The sequence below is a fragment of the Aulostomus chinensis genome, chromosome 10 (genome assembly GCF_037954235.1).
Source record: "Aulostomus chinensis isolate RoL2024-O1b breed Wild chromosome 10, RoL_Achi_v1.0, whole genome shotgun sequence".
In the NCBI taxonomy this organism is placed as follows: domain Eukaryota; kingdom Metazoa; phylum Chordata; class Actinopteri; order Syngnathiformes; family Aulostomidae; genus Aulostomus; species Aulostomus chinensis.
Window position 1 is genome coordinate 2,909,354 of NC_141329.1, and position 17,704 is coordinate 2,927,057.

General features: G+C 47.9%; 1 protein-coding gene across 2 annotated transcripts; it reads left to right on the plus strand.

Moving 5' to 3' along the window:
• Positions 1–960: 960 nt before the first annotated feature.
• On the plus strand, positions 961–17,101 carry golim4a (golgi integral membrane protein 4a). 2 transcript variants are annotated; one of them, XM_086215573.1, is made up of 16 exons: positions 962–1,193; positions 8,392–8,466; positions 8,688–8,737; positions 8,886–8,939; positions 9,032–9,182; positions 10,922–11,004; positions 11,218–11,301; positions 12,233–12,406; positions 12,482–12,775; positions 13,008–13,288; positions 13,486–13,559; positions 13,646–13,713; positions 14,207–14,416; positions 14,589–14,657; positions 14,916–15,005; positions 15,829–17,099. In XM_086215573.1, exons 1-16 carry the CDS (start codon positions 1,007–1,009, stop codon positions 15,976–15,978), a joined length of 2,094 nt encoding a protein of 697 aa, XP_086071699.1. In that variant the 5' UTR covers positions 962–1,006; the 3' UTR covers positions 15,979–17,099. The 2 variants fall into 2 exon arrangements, with proteins under 2 accessions (XP_086071700.1, XP_086071699.1); XM_086215574.1 differs by lacking the exon at positions 14,916–15,005 and having other exon boundaries at positions 961–1,193; positions 15,829–17,101.
• The last annotated feature ends 603 nt before the right edge of the window (positions 17,102–17,704 follow it).

The following is a 17,704-nucleotide window of genomic DNA, read 5'->3' on the forward strand; positions in this document are numbered from 1 at the left end:
TGTATTTATTGCACGTGTACTGATGTATTTATACGTTGGCAGGTTGTACTTTAAATGTGACACTGTATTAACAAGATGTATTTATTTTCTTTTCTGCACATTGTCTCCCTCCGTATTTCTTCCTGTTACAGGCTCAGTATTCTGTTACTCACTACAACGCCTCCTGATATTAAAGGTGTGTCTGGTCAAACGTTGGATGAAGATGTTTGCTGTGTCACGTGTTTACCGGCAAATAAAATGTTTTTCAGAAGGCATTAATTACCGTTGTTTTGTGAACGTGGTCTCCGCTCTGGCTTGAGACTTTAAATTCACACACAAACATTCAGATGAAAATATAATTTGACTGGGAAGATGATAGTTTTATTACAAGACAGGACAACAAAGACCTTTCTATCTGTCCTGACATATTAGTACAAGATTACTACAGGTCATTGCAATATTGAGACTCCACCCTCGCGTTCCAAGAGGCTTTCTGACGGAGCTGTCAGCTGACCAATCAACGAACAGCATTTCCTCGAGGGCGGGAATAGGGACATTTACGATTCATTGGGGGCGGGACTTCCTGTAGACCTGCCGCTGGATGAGAGACAGCCGCTGGGGCTGACACGTAACGAAAGTTAAAAGGTGCTATGGAGGCCTCGACGGGGACTTTTTAACTTTTTTTAGCAAAACTTTTCTAAATTTGCACCGCAGAGGTTTTGCACTGGACTCGAACTCGCAGTCGCGGGTCTCCAGCTGGGTTGGTCCGGCGTTTTGACACCGTTTTTGACGTGGAGAGAAAATCTGAGCCGCTACTTTCAAGTAACTGTGCGTAAGTCAAGAGTGGATGTAGCTGTGTCTAATAATGAGCACTTAACCCGGGTTGTCTGCGTGGAAATGTTCCGCGGCTGAGGTGGTGGTGGTGGTGGTGGTGGGGGTGGAGGAGGTAGAAAGTTGAGTCGGGAAGTTTCCAGCAGCAGAGACGGGGCTTACTCGCGCAGGCGGCGGGGAGGGGCGCGGGTCCAACATGGGAAGCGGGGTGTACTCGCGGAGGCAGCGGAGGATCTTCCAGTGTCTCCTGCTGGTCACGGTGGTCTGCGGGGTGATGTACGGCGGGATGATCTCCTACGAGATGCACAAGCAGCTGAAGAGGACGGAGGCGATGGCACTGAAGTACCAGCAGCACCAAGAGTCCCTGTCGGCTCAGCTCCAAGGTAAACACACGCACACGCACACGCACGGTAACGACGATGACACTGACGCGCCCTGTCAGAGCGCAGAGAGCCTCGCACCAAACTCCACAAAAGAAAAGGCGTTTTTCATTTTGCCGCCCTTTCTGACAACCACCAGCTCCTATAAAAACAAACTCAAGGAGTTTCTTAGATTTGTGTTGAACCGGAGTTCAGTTCGGCATGCTTCCTCCGGTTGTTCATCTTCCCTCCACTCAACTAACTGGGAGAGTGCGGGTGGTGGTAGCGTGGACAGCGGGCAGCGACGTATACCAGTAAACGATGTCACGTGACCCGACCGACGTCGCCGAGGGCCCAGTGACTCGGTGGAGGTGTAATTACGCTGCAGCCCAGTATTTGAACTTTGACCCAGAGTTACCCTCTAATCTTGAGACAAACCTGATTAAGCCCAAGCAACGACAAAAAAGAGAGAGTAATCCTTAACATAAAAAACTAAGTTTTTGGTGGTTGAATATACATGTTTGTCTTTTGTGAAGAGCAAGTTAAGTTACACACACACACACACACACACACACACACACACACACACACACACACACACACACACACACACCTGTTTGAGTCACTGTTTCCCGGTTCACCTGAACAGTAAACAGAGAAGTAAACCTTGAAGTGGAGAGGTCATCTAACATCTGCTGCTGGCCGCTGCAGCAGCTGGAGAGGAGGAGGAAGACAGCGGCGCGTACACAAACGTGAGGGGGGAACAGTGTTTATACATTCAACCTATTTTTAAAACCATTTTATGGGTAAGGAGGGAGCTGACCTACATCCAGTCACCACCCACCTGGAGGCGGCTGGGTGTACATCAGTTCTCAGTGCTTCAGCAGCTGCGTCCTACAGGGAGCCTCTGGCCTGGTGTGACCACAGACAGCATCATTACACAACAGTGACTGACGTGTGTCAAATCATCGCATGGAGTGTTGGGTTGGGACAGTGGCATCTTTCAAATTAGGACTGTCATTGTTTCCCAGAGCACAAAGCAGCGTTTTTCAAATTCCGCGCAAGAGACCAAAGAAAATGTGATATTCAAGAGTCTGGAACCAGCAAATGTTTGACATCTTTTGCTGCAAATGATTAACTTCTTATCAAAAATGTTGATTAACTTTCTTACCATGAACAAATTTGCTTAATCGTTCCACTCTTGCAGCTCTAGAACATCCCTCCATCCATGTTATACCTCTTAACCTGTAGAGGGTGGTGGGGGTGGAGCCTATCCCAGCAGCCTTCCCCCTGGACAGGTCACCAGTCCATGGCAGGGCCAACACATAGAGACAGACAACCATTGGCTCTCCCAGCCACGCCTACGGTCAATTTAGAGTCTGGATTAACCTGGTCCCCTCTTGATGTCTTTGGACTGTGGAGGAAGCTGGAGTACCAGAGAGAACCCAGCAGGAACAGGGAGAACATGCAGACTCACCCAGAAAGACCCCGTGCTGCAGCCGGGCTCCACCCACAACCTTCTTGCTGGGGGCCACGGTGAGGACTGCAGCTCCCCTGTGCTGCCCAGCTCTAGAACATTTATATCTATTTGTTTCACCGATCGTTGCAGGGCTGTCCTTGACCTACATGAAGGTACATTTTCAGGAGGTCATTTTTTAAAAATAAACCACAAAAGTAAAGTTATTAACACCTGCAGGGTGACCGAATGTCAGGAACCCCACAAATGCAAAAGACTGAACAGGCTTTCTTGAGAGAAATCCATAGATTTACTGACGCCATATAAACCTAGAACCCCCAGGAGGTGCTCACAGGAAGTTAGATTTCTTACCACGCCATTATTCCCAGAGTTAAAAAAAAGGAGAAAAAAAGACAGACGGAGCCGCTTGGACGTGGTTTCATCTATTCTGAACAAGAGTTCTGACCACATCAGAGCCTGAAGTTTTATAATTACATGCAGCCTTTGATCCACCTACATTCACGCTCCCCTCAACGTCAGACGCTGCAAAACCCCCATCGTGGATGTTGGCGTGTAGACGTGTGGACCACCAGGCAGACGGGCTGGGATGCTTCCCCCAGCGGAGAGGAAAACAATCATTCGCTCCGTCACCGTCAACAGCGTGAAGAAGACGTTATTTTTCTTAAGCGAGCCATGTTTTTGTTGTCATCTCAGCCTTTGGTTGCATATCGTGGCTTTCAGATTGTGACACACGGTGTCGTCTCAGTTTTACGGCGCGCTCTTCTGTTCCTAAGACAGAGACGAGTCACAGTTGGGAATGTCTGTGCCACAGCCAAGAGGATGAAAGGAGAACGCTGGATGTTGAACTCTTGCCTCTCAGAAGGACGAGAGTCAAGCTGATTTATCTGGAAGCCCAGCACCAGTAATCTGACCACCATCTCTGCGTGGCTCCACTTGTGCACCACACCCATGTTTCTATTGTCAGCCGCCTCCAATCACGCAACCTGGGAGACTCGATATCCACGGCGACCGCTGACGGCTGTTTTTGTGTCCTAAAATTAGAAGTGGGCCATGTCTTGGGGGCTGTGAGCCAGCTGTATCGATCGACTGTTGCCACCGGTAACACACGTGACCTTTCTGGTTATGAATTTGCACTACGTGCAAATGTGTCCCCACACTGACTCACGCATCCCAACGCTGATGGTTCACTTTGTTCTTAGGAAGAAAAGTCCCGCCTGAACAGTTCTTTCTTTGTCTGTTGTGTCATTTAGGTTAGATATGTTTATGATTTATCAGGTATAGTTGGTATTTTGGCGGCGCGGTGGTGCAGTGGGCAGCACCGTCGCCTCACAGCAAGAAGGTTGTGGGTGGAGCCCCGGCTGCAGCATGGGGTCTTTCTGGGTGAGTCTCCATGTTCTCCCTGTTCCTGCTGGGTTCTCTCTGGTACTCCAGCTTCCTCCACAGTCCAAAGACATCAAGAGGGGACCAGGTTAATCCAGACTCTAAATTGACCGTAGGCGTGGCTGGGAGAGCCAATGGTTGTCTGTCTCTATGTGTTGGCCCTGCCATGGACTGGTGACCCGTCCAGGGGGAAGGCTGCTGGGATAGGCTCCACCCCCCGTGACCCTTAACAGGATAAGGGGGAGAAAATGGATGGAGTTGGGTTTTTTTGTGTTGTCTTAGTGCTTTGGCCGGTTTAATGATGATCAAACTGCTTTGATATGAAGCAAAAGACCAGACAGGATCAATAAATCAGATTCCACCAGCAGGAGCAGATTCAAGCCTCTTTTTAATTCTTCAGGGTGACCGGTTTGCAAAAATTCAAACCAGTTTAGGTTAGGAATTCAAACTGGAAACCAGCCCAAACCTAATGTAACAACAAGAACAAAGAGCCCTCCAAACAATAAGGGTGTGAGTGATTAATGCTAAATAAAGGCACCACACAAAGCTGCTGTCTGAAGATAAACCAGCGGCTGAGAAGAGAAACTGGGAGAGTCTAAACAAACTGGGTTTCGGGTCTCAAGTGTTCCTCCTGGTATTGCCGAAGTCTTTTCATGCCGGCTTGAACTGATGTCTATTTTTACATGAGAGTAAGGATGTGGTCGCTGCTGTTAAAGCACCTGTGTGGGTTGTATTACCAGTAGGACTCCAAAGGAAAGCCACCGGCGTTAGAAGCTCCGCGCAGGTCGGCCATTCCTGCTCTGAAATCAGAAGCAGAGGCTGCAAGCGCGTTACAGAGAGAGTCCTCAGGAGAATGACTAACACCGATGTAAAAGTATGAGCTGCGAAGACTGAAGAAGACGCAGCTGGATCATCCAGGAAAATACGTGATCCATGTGTTTGGCTCTTTCATTCCAGTTCAGTTCAGTTTTATTGGTAAAGCCCAAAATTATCAATCATAATTTGCCTTGAGGGGCTCCGGAGTCCTTCGACGCTGGATCAGGGTGACGGCAAACTTCCCGAAAAACCCTTTGAACATGGAAAAAAAAAAAAGCCGGAAACCTCAGGGAGCGTCACCGAGGAGGGACGGACAGACACGCAACAGATCAACACAACAGCAGGACACAAAACAAGCTGACGATTTGTGATTACAAGAACAATTTGATGCTGAGACTTTGTGCAACATTGTTACAAGTAAACATCGGGGCTCATCTGTTTTTAAATGGAGCTGCGCTTCTTCTGTGTTTGCATGAACGCAAACACACACACACACACACACACACACACACACACACACAGTGGAAGCCCGGCAGCCTACTTCCCTCTGCAACTGATAGTGTTTGGAGTGCACGCCACCAGTCAACCTAACTGATCCGATCTCCTCCGCATCTAAAGCTGCCGGCCAGTAAAGGTCAGCGCTATAGAGCTCTCCCTTGTTCTCGCTCTGCGGTCGCACTTTCACCGCAGCAGAAGGGAAATGTTGTGTTGGTCTACGGGTGGGGGGGGGGGACTTAGACAATAAAGGTTCATTCCCATGCTGATGGAGGTTTGAACCAGATAAGGGCACGGGTAAAAAGGATCAGTGTGTAGATGTGTGTCTGGGGGCCCCCGGGAGTGTTGGTACACATTGTAGTGATTACTGTGTTACAGCAGGAGCTTTCATTGAAAGGAATCATGTGTAGCTGGTTTATTACAACACTTTGTACGATGCTGTTCACACTAAAATCAACGGGGGGCCACTGACCAGACGGTTGAGCGGGGAAACAAGGAAACGATCCGTTCTCCAGCCTGAGCTGAAGGTGGGCGTTGATTTTGCATGAAGTGAATAATGAGGTATCCTTGAGGTACTGCTAGTGGGGGCGTAATAACTCAAACTTCTGGGACTGTAGCTCTTTTGTAGCTGTCGCCTTGGATGTCTTTGTGCTGTGTGTGTGTGTGTGTGTGTGTGTGTGTATGTGTGTGTGTATCATCTTTCACATGGCTGAGAGGGTACAGATTCTCCTACGAGCAAAATAAATCCTCCCTAATCTCGTGTTCTGTAGCCGAGCGTTCATCTGATCCGGTCTGGAGGAATTCCAGCGTTGTCTTAATGAACTTGGGGAAACTCTCATTTGAAGTTTTAGTCGGAGTTCTGTGCAGCTGTGAGCACATTTTCATTAAAAACTCAAGAATGTCCACTGCAGAAACTCGGGTCAACACCTTTCAGCAGAGTTTCTGGAGGATATGAAAAAATGTGTTTGCTTCTCTTTGAGATCTTCAAGCGAAGGTCAGTGCTGTGCCTGCGTGCTTCGTCTGTCTGAGCCGAGAATAAAAGCTGTGACTTGTCTCTGCTCACGATTCTCACTGTATTTGTAATAAAAGAGAAAGGAACATTTTTCCCCCCCCGGGATTTTATCAAAGGCACGCTGGAAAGATAAGGTTCCAGTATGTCTGTGTTGACAAGTTATTAGATAAGATAAACCCTAATTAGTGTCACAGATGGGGAGATTCCAGGTGTTACAGCAGCGGAGGGATCGCAAAATCGAGCATAATAATAATCATCATCATCATCATCATCATCATAGATAATGAGACGTGCAGAATAAAAATGAAGGTGTCACTGATGTCTCATCAGTGAATCCGTTGTTGCAGTGCAGCTCTGAATACAAACATAGGACGAAACTCTGAATGTGATCTCTGTTTTTGCTCATTATTTCGCCACCGTAGCCGTTTTTAATCAGACTGTTAATATTGTTGATGTAAAATTGAGAAACGTGTTATGGTGACCAAGAAATCGGAGTGATCAGTGAAACGCGGCAGCCCGTCTGGCTGTTATCGCCCTCCTTGACTGTCTGCGTCCCTCTCGTGTCTCCGCCTCCCGTGTCGTTCTCTCTCCTCTGTCACGGCCTCAGTGTCTCTGCCCCTCAGAAGTTATCACTAAGATCACGTAGTCAACAAATTTCCCCATGAATCCGGTTGAGTTGGCACTGAGGAAGAAAAGGCCACATCATCAAGTTTTCCAGCCAAGCCCCTCAAGACAGGACGTGACTTTCAATGCTCAGAGACAACAAATTAGTGCTGGAATAGGGAGACGCTCATTTTGCAGACACACTTTCCCTCCTGCATCACCTCTTAGTGACTCCAGAATGCAGAAAGGGCCAGCCACGTATATGTAGCTCGTGGCTAATGGCAACTGACGGCGAACAACTCTGACGAGCGCCGTCAGGTAGAATGTGTGTCTCCTTCGTTTCATAAGACTACAGTCAGTCACCCACCAACACTTATGATTGAGACGAGCTATGACATGTGACCAGCTGGTGCAGCGGTTGAACCGGAATGCTCGCTTATGTTGGCACAAACCGCAAATCCAGAGGGACTTATTACAGAGGTATGCTAACACTTCCTACCTGCTACTGTTCATTTTGCTAAGCTAACTAGCGTGTGTTTCACCTCCCGCCTGCACACACAAAGGGGAGAAGTGTTTTTACCTTCCTTGTCTGCCTGTGGGGAGGACGGCAAGTAAGTGTTGCCTTTAATGAACAAACCAGAAAAACTGGCCGTTGTCACAGATGGACGTGCTAGATGGAGTGTGAAAGAACACGTGGAGGTCATGTTCAGATGCTTGCTGATTGGATGATTCATCACCCGCATCGATTTTCTCCGGCTTCTCTTGGCCGGTTGTTATTTTCTCCGGCTTCTGTTCTGACACTTTTCAAGCTCACAATTCTTTCTGGATGTTTAAGATCACGGGGTCTTCATGGGAGCAAGTACAAGCCAAGATGATGGGAACAAGTGGATGTCAGCTGCTAAAATGATCCCTGCAGGCCAGAGGGATTATTTCAGTTTCAGTTGATTTAATCCTGGACCAGAAGGGCTCTCAGGGGAGCGCAGTGCTCCACCAAGGCCTGTGGTCCACTATTAGATACACTTTTATTGAGTTCTGCTCAAAATTCAAATAGATAAGTGTGCATGTAATATTTCCTGAGACATTGATTAAAATCTGTGGGGGGGTGGGGGGTGGGTGATGATCTGCACCGTTTCCTGAGTCGGTCGTGGGGCTGCAGGAGGGCCTGTAGTTCCGTGTGCTGTCCTGCTGACAGACAAACCAGCAGGTGCAGGTGGAAGCACAGCGTCCGTGTCAGAGGGGAGCGGTGAAGGTGAAAGCACCCACAGCTCGAGTTACACACAAACGAATACCACCTTTGTTTGTCTTGCTGCGGTATTTTCTGCAGTTTATTGACTGTGTTTGTACTATGGATCGCTCGGTTTAGCTCACCATGGAGTCCAGAGAGTTCTAATCATCTGTGCCCTCCCCTCTTCTCTCTGTCCACCCCTGTTTTTCTTCAGTGGTGTACGAGCATCGCTCCCGGCTGGAGAAGTCTCTCCAGAAGGAGAGGTTAGAGCACAAAAAGGCCAAAGAAGGTGAGCAGACAGACGAGCCCCGGAGAAGCCATGTTTGTTTGTAGCGTTCACAATTTGAATTCAGTTATTTTGAGGCTACAAGATACAATTGATTAAAAAAAAAAGTACCTTCAGGCTCAGGCCCTAATAACTTAATTAGGAGAGAAACATCCACACGAATGATACTTTTATGTTTTTCTAGAATTCTCAGTTGCAGTTGTTGATGATCTAATCTGTTCTAGATTATCTGGTTTATAAACTGGAAGCACAGCAGTCACTGAACAAAGAGAAGGTACGTTTCTCATTCATGGTTTGAGCTCCAGTCGCATTATTGTTTCGTTGGTGGTCTGAATCGTAGATGCTGGCCAAGCCGACCCCTTCTCATCATCTGTTGTAAAATAACAATAAAGCTAAGACTCTTCTCTTCTGTGCTCCTGCAGCAGGACTCCAGCAGCAGACTGAACTCTCTACAAGTGCAACATCAGATGTTGAAGGTTTGAATCCGCAACAAACCCACAACCATCGCTGCTCATACTTCAGTTGTAAATAAAAGCAGGTGGCAGTAATCGGTGTCGTCCGTCGTCAGAACCAGCACGAGGACCTGAAGAAGCAGTATTACAAGCTGCAGGAGGAGCATCAGATGGAGGGCGAGGACCACAGCCGGCTTCTGGACGAGCACAGAGACCGCTACGTGAAGCTGCAGCAGGTCAAAGACACCGAAGTCTCTCAGCTCAAAGGTACTGGCCGTCACTCCACGGGGGGGTTACTTCCTTTATAGGAGGGATACTTCCTTAATAGCAGGGTCTTTCCGCACCCGAGACAAACCTTCAGGGAAGAAACGCTGCAACTATCTAGCCAGTGTGCGTCACTGCAAAGGTGCCGCCTTGAATTAAACAGTGGAAATAAGCGGTGGTGGACAGTAAGGAAGTAGAAGTACTCGTTCTGTCCAAGCACAGCGTTTCTGAATCTGTACTTCACCGGATTACTGCGCACTGGTCGAGCTGTTTCTCAGTGCTCTGTTTAAAAGTGTACTTTCTACTTCCACTTCACTCGCCTCCAACTGTTACATCATGACCCGTTATTACCTAACTGACATCAGCCTTCACCACAGCTTTTTTTTTTTTTTTAATTAAAAAAAAAAAGTTTAAAAAAAAGTGAGTGACTAATGTGGAAATGATGAGCTAACAGACTGGCACGCTTCGAATGTTCGTCATCAAATGTTACAAGAAAAATACTTTTAATTTGAGAGGTTTAACTTGGCAGTAAATTCAGTGATGAATGTAGCAAAGGGACTGACGCTCAGGTCCTCCTCTTCCTCCTCTTCCTCCTCCTCCTCCTCCTCTGCTCCCACGTGGACGAATAAAAGTCAAATTCTGCAGAGGCGACTCTGTTAACGTGATCTTCCCCTTCAAACTTGTAGCACAGCAACAAATATTATTTTTCATCTCTGGAACCAAAATGTATCAGACGTTTCCGCTGGCGATGTTGACGAACAGCGAGCGGCCAGACAACTCCCTTGTTTTACCTGTGTTGTGTGCAAGGGATTGTGGGGGATTGTGTGAAAGCAGGAGTTCATACTGAAGGTGTGCTTGTGTAAGAGCCCAAAATCATGTAGGTGAAGAAAATCCAGACATAAAACTGTGCACGTTCACAGTTTCTCTTTCTTTCTCATGATCAGCCTGGAACTGCGTGCATGTGAAACCCCGCCCCCTTGACACACCTACATTTAACCATAAACGGGCAATACAAAGCAGCTTGTGAATGTTAAATGATCAGACTGACGACTTCACGCTGTAACAACATGATCGCCTCCTCTTTGCTCATTTGCCCAGAAGCAGTCAGATGCTCTCGAGCTACACGGAGGGAAAGTTCAAATGTTTTAACACACACACACACACACACACACCATCAGGGATGTGTATCTACACTGTAGTGTTGAGCGCTCGTACTTTGTCTCCATCTTCTGACTCAATAACATACTACATGTCACAGATATTTCAAGGTTCGATTAAAAGTACTTCAGATATAATTCATGATTGGTAAATGGGAGTGTTGGGCAGCACCAGAGGGTCCCAGGTTTGAGTCTTGGCCTCCCAGATCCTTAACCCCCGCTAAGGTTTTGTTGCAGAATGATAGTAAATGATTATTAATATCATTTACATAGTGGTTTTCTGCTTCTGTGACTCACACAATGGTCCTGAAGAGTAGGATGGAGACGTGCATGAGAGCTTCCACCATCGATTGTGGGTTCAGTTCACTTCAACACGGTGGAAGTGGCACCGATCGAACCAGTGACGGCCAGGCTGCCTCCTGAGCCACGTCGCCCCCCCGTGTGTGGTTTAAGCTCTACTGTCCTTTAAGCTGGATTCACATGCAAGCTAACAGCAACAATAGCAGGAAAGGCTTTTCAAAAAGACTGGATTCTGTCACTGATTGATGTCCTTGTCCGTGTCTGTGTGAACGTTCCCACCTGCAGACAGTGTGTATAATCTAAGAGAGGAGAACAAACAGCTGAGGAAAGCCCACCATGACATTCATGTCCAGCTGCAGGATGCGCAGGTGAGGGCTCGCTCGCGTCCTCATGTTCTACTCTTATCAACACGTCTGTGTTTTGTTCTTTAAAAAGTTTGAAGAAATAGAATTTAATGTTCCAGGATGATGTGATATTCCTGCTCTTTTCTGCATCGTTTGAGATGAACCTGTTACGGTTGCTGGCTGTGGACCAGCACATACATGGAGGGGGTTGACCGTTCGGCTCTTGTCTGTCTGCAGGTCCGGCACCAGGACCTGAAGACAGCCCACGACCAGCTTGCACTTACACTGCAGGACCACAAGAGTGCGCTGGCTGCAGCTCAGGTGGGGCTGCAGCATAGAAACCAGCAGCTGACTGATGCTCCATCCATGTTGTTTTTGTTGTAAATTTATTTTCCGTCAATCTTACCTGACATTTGCACATCTAGACATATTCAAGATGTATTTTCCCATCAAGCAGCTCTTAAAAACCTTTAATTCTTAGAGAAGAGAAAACTGTATCACAGTGGACTGAATAATCCCTGCTGGAGGAGAGGAATGATGCCCGGCGGGCTGCTTGGTTTTTGGGTTAATTACTGTAGATGAAATGCTGCTGAACGACCTTTAAACGGGGAGTAATTGAACAGATCAGCTGATTTATTTGAAAGCTTTTCCTCTTTTATGTCTCGATCGATGAGGATTCACTATCCTGGTCCCTCTCGCTGTCCTCCTGTCAGCCTAAATTTGCTAATTTGCGCATCTCTATCATTGCTTGGGGTTGAAGCACACGCACGCGTGTATGCGCGCGCACTCTCACTCTCTCTCTCTCTCTCTCTCACTCCAGGGGGTTTAGTCAGAGCCATCAGAGCAGGACATCTATCCAATCAGCCAAAAAGATCTGATTTGGAGACATTTCAAGCAAAGAACATATTTGTCTCTGCAGAAAATTTGCAAGATTTTCTACTTAACAAATGAATTCCCTCATAATGAGGCTGAATGAGACGAGAACTCAGATTTGACTGTAAATTAGCTTCTAATAATTGAGAGCAGCAAGAAGTGTGCAGCGCCTTTACAGAAGTAAAAGTAGAAATACCCAAATAAAGTAGCTTGCATGGACTTGGAGCTCAATTATCAGCCATGTTGAGACCTTTGAGAAGATAAACAGGAAGACTTAACCAAATGTGGGAGGTCATATATTCCTATTTACCAGTTGCATGATGGGATATGTTGGTTGAATGTCTAGTACGACTATCTTGTGATTGTGTTTCATTTATAGATGCAAGTGGATCAGTACAAACAGCTGAAGGAGTCCATGGACCGGGTGCCAAGCCTTGGACACAAGCTGCCAGACTCTCAGCAGCCCCAAGCAGGAGCCCACGAGGCCCAGCCGGCCGTAGAACCCAAGGAGGACCCTAGTCATAAAGAGGACCACCAGGACACAGAGTCCAGGGTAATGTCCCAGTGTGACATCTTACAAGTACATGTGTGTGGAGAAATCGGTGTTGATGCCGAGCTCTCGTCTCAGTTGGACCACCAGGGCGAGGAGGGGCAGGCTGAAGTCCAGTCTCACCTCACTGAGTCACAGAATGCCTTGTCAGAGAAGGATGAGGACGGAGAGGCAAGGAGGCGGGAGCTGGCAGAGGAGGAGATGGCCCAGGCAGGGCAGCCTCAAAAACTGGAGGAAGACCCCGACCAACGGCAGGATGAGCAGCAGCAGGAGGAGGAGGTGGAGCTGGAGCTGGAGCCGGAGCCGGAGCCGGAGCCGGAGCAGGAGCAGGACCAGCAAGATGAGAACGCCCTGGAGAGCCAGAGGCATCCGGTTAGAACTGCTGTACTGGTTCTACTGACCCCAAGACTGCTAAAAAGGACATTGTAGCTTCATTCATCCAACTAAAGTCCTTGATCTTTCAGCTTCAACTCTGGAGGGAATAAATTCAGCTTCGCTCAGTGTTTGATGCTGCACTTCCAACCAGAAGTCAACATAAAAGCACCCTAATTTCTCCTCTTTATCCTACGCGCTGTTCATGTTTCATCCGTATGTCTCCTGCAAGGGCCGGAACGTGCACCAGGAGCCCCACCCCCAGCACCAGGCTCCGGCCCAGGTGGAGCGTGTGAAGTCTGCTTACGAGCAGCAGCAGGAGCAGCGGCGCCTGGAGGCTCAGAGGGCCGAGGAGCGCCGGATGATCCAGATGAGGCAGGATGCCCTGCAGTTGCAGAGAGAGAGGGTGCTGAAGGAGAGGGAGCAGCGGCTAAAGGAGGAGCGGGAGAGAGAGGAGCAGCATCACCGCGAGGCCGACCAACGGGAGCAGCTGCTGAGGGAGGAGCACCAGAGGTGGGAGAACCAGGAGCACTGATGTTGTATATCAAGGTCGGGTTCATGCCATGTCAAGTCAGGAACACAAGAACTGCAGTTTTTATTAATGTATATAGATACTTTATTTTCATACTACATGTGGACACACGTAGTAAAGGCGCATTCAGGAGCCGTGGGAGTGTTTGATGACACACACATCTGTGGTTCTTTACCAGGAAGAGGACAGAGTATGAAAACATGGACAATGATATTGTCCAAGGAGAAGAGGAGCATCACGCTGATGAAGAAGGTGAGACGGACGGAACGACCGCCAACATCCAGGACATCCAGACGGAACATGACACCGCGAATGTGTGTTTGTGTGTGTGTTAACAGAGAGTGATGTTCATATGCTGCACGAGGAGGTGAAACATGAAGTGGATCCAAGACTGTCACATCAGCAGGTGAGCTCCCCTCCGTCCCTCACTATTAACTCGTTCACCGCCGGCGTTTTTGAACTTGTTCACTTCTCTTTCAAGACCCCTAGAATATTTTCTTCTACGATTGTGAAAAAACTGACTGCATTTTTGACAAAAAAGAACAGAAAGAAGGCATTTTAATGCCAAAAAGGGATTTCATTTTTTTGTGTTTATTAATTTTGGGGGTTCCCTCTGACGCTCATATGGTTACTTTGACTGTAAACTATAAGAAATAAACCAGAGCAATGAGCCCCACATGCAGCCAGAGCCTCCATCCTCCTCCTCTGCCTGACTGAGGTGCTGCTAGGTCAGCCTGGTGCAGCCCCTCAGGCCCCCTGGAGAACCCTGACATCTCTCTGTCTATCATCCGTGATGTCAAGGCGTATCTGCATAACGTGTTCATGTGGGGTTTTTTTAGTCTCACGGACACAATAATTCCATCGACATCTAATCGTTGCTTCCCTCTCCGTCCCCGCAGGGTGCCGTCAACAGTGAGCTCGACCCTGAAGACGACCCAAACAACCAGGGAGAGGACGAGTTCGAGGAGGCCGAGGATGAGCAGCCGCAGCACAGGGCCGCCGAGGAGGAAGAGGATGTGGTGGTGGAGGAAGGGGAACCGGCAGCGCCAGCCCAGCATGTGGACACCCACCCAGGCCCGGAGCAGCCGGCTGTGGAGGAGGACCTGGTGGTGAGTCTGACACCGCCTACAGGGGACTGCTGACATCATCAGGGACATCAGTCAATTTTTTTTAACATTTAAGATGAAATAATGAAGCTGAAGCTGGCAGAAAATCTGCTTCTGTTGAGTGTGTTGTCATTGTTTTGTGTGTGTGTGTGTGTGTGTGTGTGTGTGTGTTTAGATGGCTGGGAACCCAGATCAGCAGGAGGACGCTCTGGATGACCAGTACCAGGAAGACATAGAGGACGAGGTGTGTGACACGTTCCGTCTGTTGAGATGCTAAAGACGACTTGGAGACATTTAACACACAGAAAAAGACAGAATTGTGTTTATGATGTCTCAAAGTCAAAATCAAAGAAATACTCTGAACGTTCGCTCCTCCCTGGTGCATTATAGAGAGCTAGCATTACTGTTCGCTAGTACTGCTAGTAGCTAGAGGTCAAAGGTCGTTGGCAGTTATGGCAGACAGCTTTTACCTTCAGTTCAATGTTGGTGTCTTGTGCTGAAGGCTCAGGAGGACATAGCTGGTGGGCAGAAGAGAGAGGAGGAACTGGAGGAGGAAGGAGAGGATCCGTATAACGAGGAAAACGTAGAACAGGTGGGTTCTGGAGGGGTCAGGGAGAATTGGATTTTGTGAACCCAAATCCAGACAAAAGTAGGTTAAATAGATCCTGAGTAACATCACAACCTGATCCAGTTCTTGGCGAGAAGAATGTGCTGACAAGTTTGTTTGTTTTTTTAACATGGCCTTGTTAAAGTGTGTGTGTGTGTGTGTGTGTGTGTGTGTGTGTGTAACTTGAGCAGGTCTGTGTGTATCCTGCTGAAATGGCGTCAGGTTTCTCAGGGTGTCAAGTTATCGGTGTTTTGGTTAATTTTATTCATCCTGAAAAGAATCCAGTGGGCCAGCAGGAACCACACACACATTAACAAGAACCGCACACTCACAATTACAAGAACCGCACACACACATTTACAAGAACCGCACACACACATTTACAAGAACCGCACACACACATTTACAAGAACCACACACACATTTACAAGAACCGCACACATGAACAAGAACCGCACACACATTTACAAGAACCGCACACACATTTAAGATTTAAAAACATCATAAAGTATCTGGATGACTTTGTACTCAATAGTTTTATATGCTAAGTTGTAAAATGCATGATCAGTGCCTTAAGAGCTAAAGGTTTCTCCTGAGTAATGCTGGAACGTGACAGTGACCAGCAGGATTTTCTGTTTTTGACCCTGCTGACAATGTGGAGCGACGATGGAGGGATGAATGAATCTGTGTGTGTGTGCGTGTGTGTTTTTCCTCTCGTTTTCTCTGAGTTAATCTTCCACTGCATCCGTCCTCTCCGAGCTAACGTTCCACCCGCTAACTTGTCTTTGGTGATTGCGGTGTCCTCCAGGACGCAGCGATGAACCACGGGGGGCGACGGAAGGAGGATCCTAAAAGAGAGGCGGAGAATAACGAGGAGGAGAATTACGAAGAGGAGGAGGAAGTGGAGGAGGACAGAGCCGGCCGGGACAACGGGACCAACCGGAGGGCGGAGATGTGAGACGGACCGAGGCGTCCAGCAGCTGCAGTGCCTTTTCATTTGACCACAGAACCTGTTAGATTTCACTCGTTCCCAAAGGAATAAAGTCAGCCATCCATTCAAAACCCCAGTCAGGAACTTTGGGACGAGAACACGGACGGAACTGATGAGCTCGTGCTGTGGAGACGGACTGGCTGGGGTTTATACTGTATTTCCATGATCGGTGGCCTCTGTGTCTGCGTCTGCCTCCTGTCCTGCGCCTAAAAAGCGGGCAGGCTGAGAATGTATTTTTACTACGTGCCGTCTTTGAGTGTCTGTAAAACAAGCAAAGATAAATTAATATTTTTCACGACATTCAGGCGTTTTATATGGATGTTTTTATGCAAACCGCTGTATTCTTTGTAGCTCCAACCTGAATCTCACATTCCAATCATTCACGTGGTTTTCTGTTATTTATTATTGATTGTAACAGCTGACAATCATGTTCTCTCCGGCCGGCCCCACCGTGGCTTCTACTGGGGCTCCTGAGGCGGACGCGCCGCAGCGTTCTCACTGGATAACCAACAGAGACATTCCTGGGGAAGCCATGTTGGCCGCACAGACTTGTGCCTTTCTCTTCTGGTTCCGTTTGGTCTGCAGATGTTTTTTCAAAAAAGGAGACGAGAGATGAAAGTCCAGCGTGCGTTTCTTCACGCTGTGGCCTTAAACAAGACGGCTGCGCAAGTCAACTGCTGATGTGAATTAAATTCACGAATCCAGATTTCTGCCAGAATTTCCAATCTACTGCACAACGCACGGTTTAAAAAAAAAAGAAATAGATGCTGTCTATTTGTATATTTTACACCAGTAATATTTGATAGGAAAAAAAGTGGGATTTCGCTTGATTCGATGGAGTGTGTGTTCTGAATGGTGTGCGCGCGCGTGTGTGTGTAATAAAGAGGTTGAAGCATTTCAGGTCATCACATTGGTGCTGTGGCGTTTTGTATTGTAACCTTTTCGAGGACGTATAAAAACTGAAGTTTTCATTGGAGTTTCAGATTCAGGTTTTGTGTCTCTGGGTGCTGCAACGTCTGGTGGTGAAGCCGTGGTGATTGTGTACAAAATTGCGATATAATAAACAAATTGTGTACTTGGTAGTACTGCTAACCCCAACAGATGCTGAGTAAGATTCATGTGATGTGAATGTTCAGTATTTCGAGGCCAACTGGTCCAACAGGCGTTCAGCTGCAGAGTTTTAGTGTATCTGGGTCGTCTTACAACTTGTAAAGTCACATTTTCAGTAAACAGGTTTTTCCTTCAGACGCACTGGCAGCCTCGGACAGTCGTCATGAAGGTCTGCAGCGAAGTGCACCTGGTTTTCCAAAACCCCTAAACGGGCCCCAACTAGAAACTCAGTACGGCCTGATGCTGTTTGCGCGGGCCTCCATGTTTCTGGGACCACCTCTGCACATTCCTCACGTTCTCACGCTCTCGGTCGCCGTTTCACGTGTGAGTTAGCAGGCATGAATAAATCCGACGTGCCACTCGCCTCCAGCCAGTCTATCTTAAGACGCGTCCCACACAACTGCCACCAGCCCCCAAAACCTCCCACCAGAGCACGATCTGGTTCCAGACCCGAGCTCCAAGATGGGAAAAGATGTTTTTGTAAAAGCGACACACACGTACGATCTCGTTTGTTTGAATCGCTCTGTAACAGACGAGATTGTGTGTGTGTGTGTGTGTGTGTGTGTGTGTCCACACCCCAAGA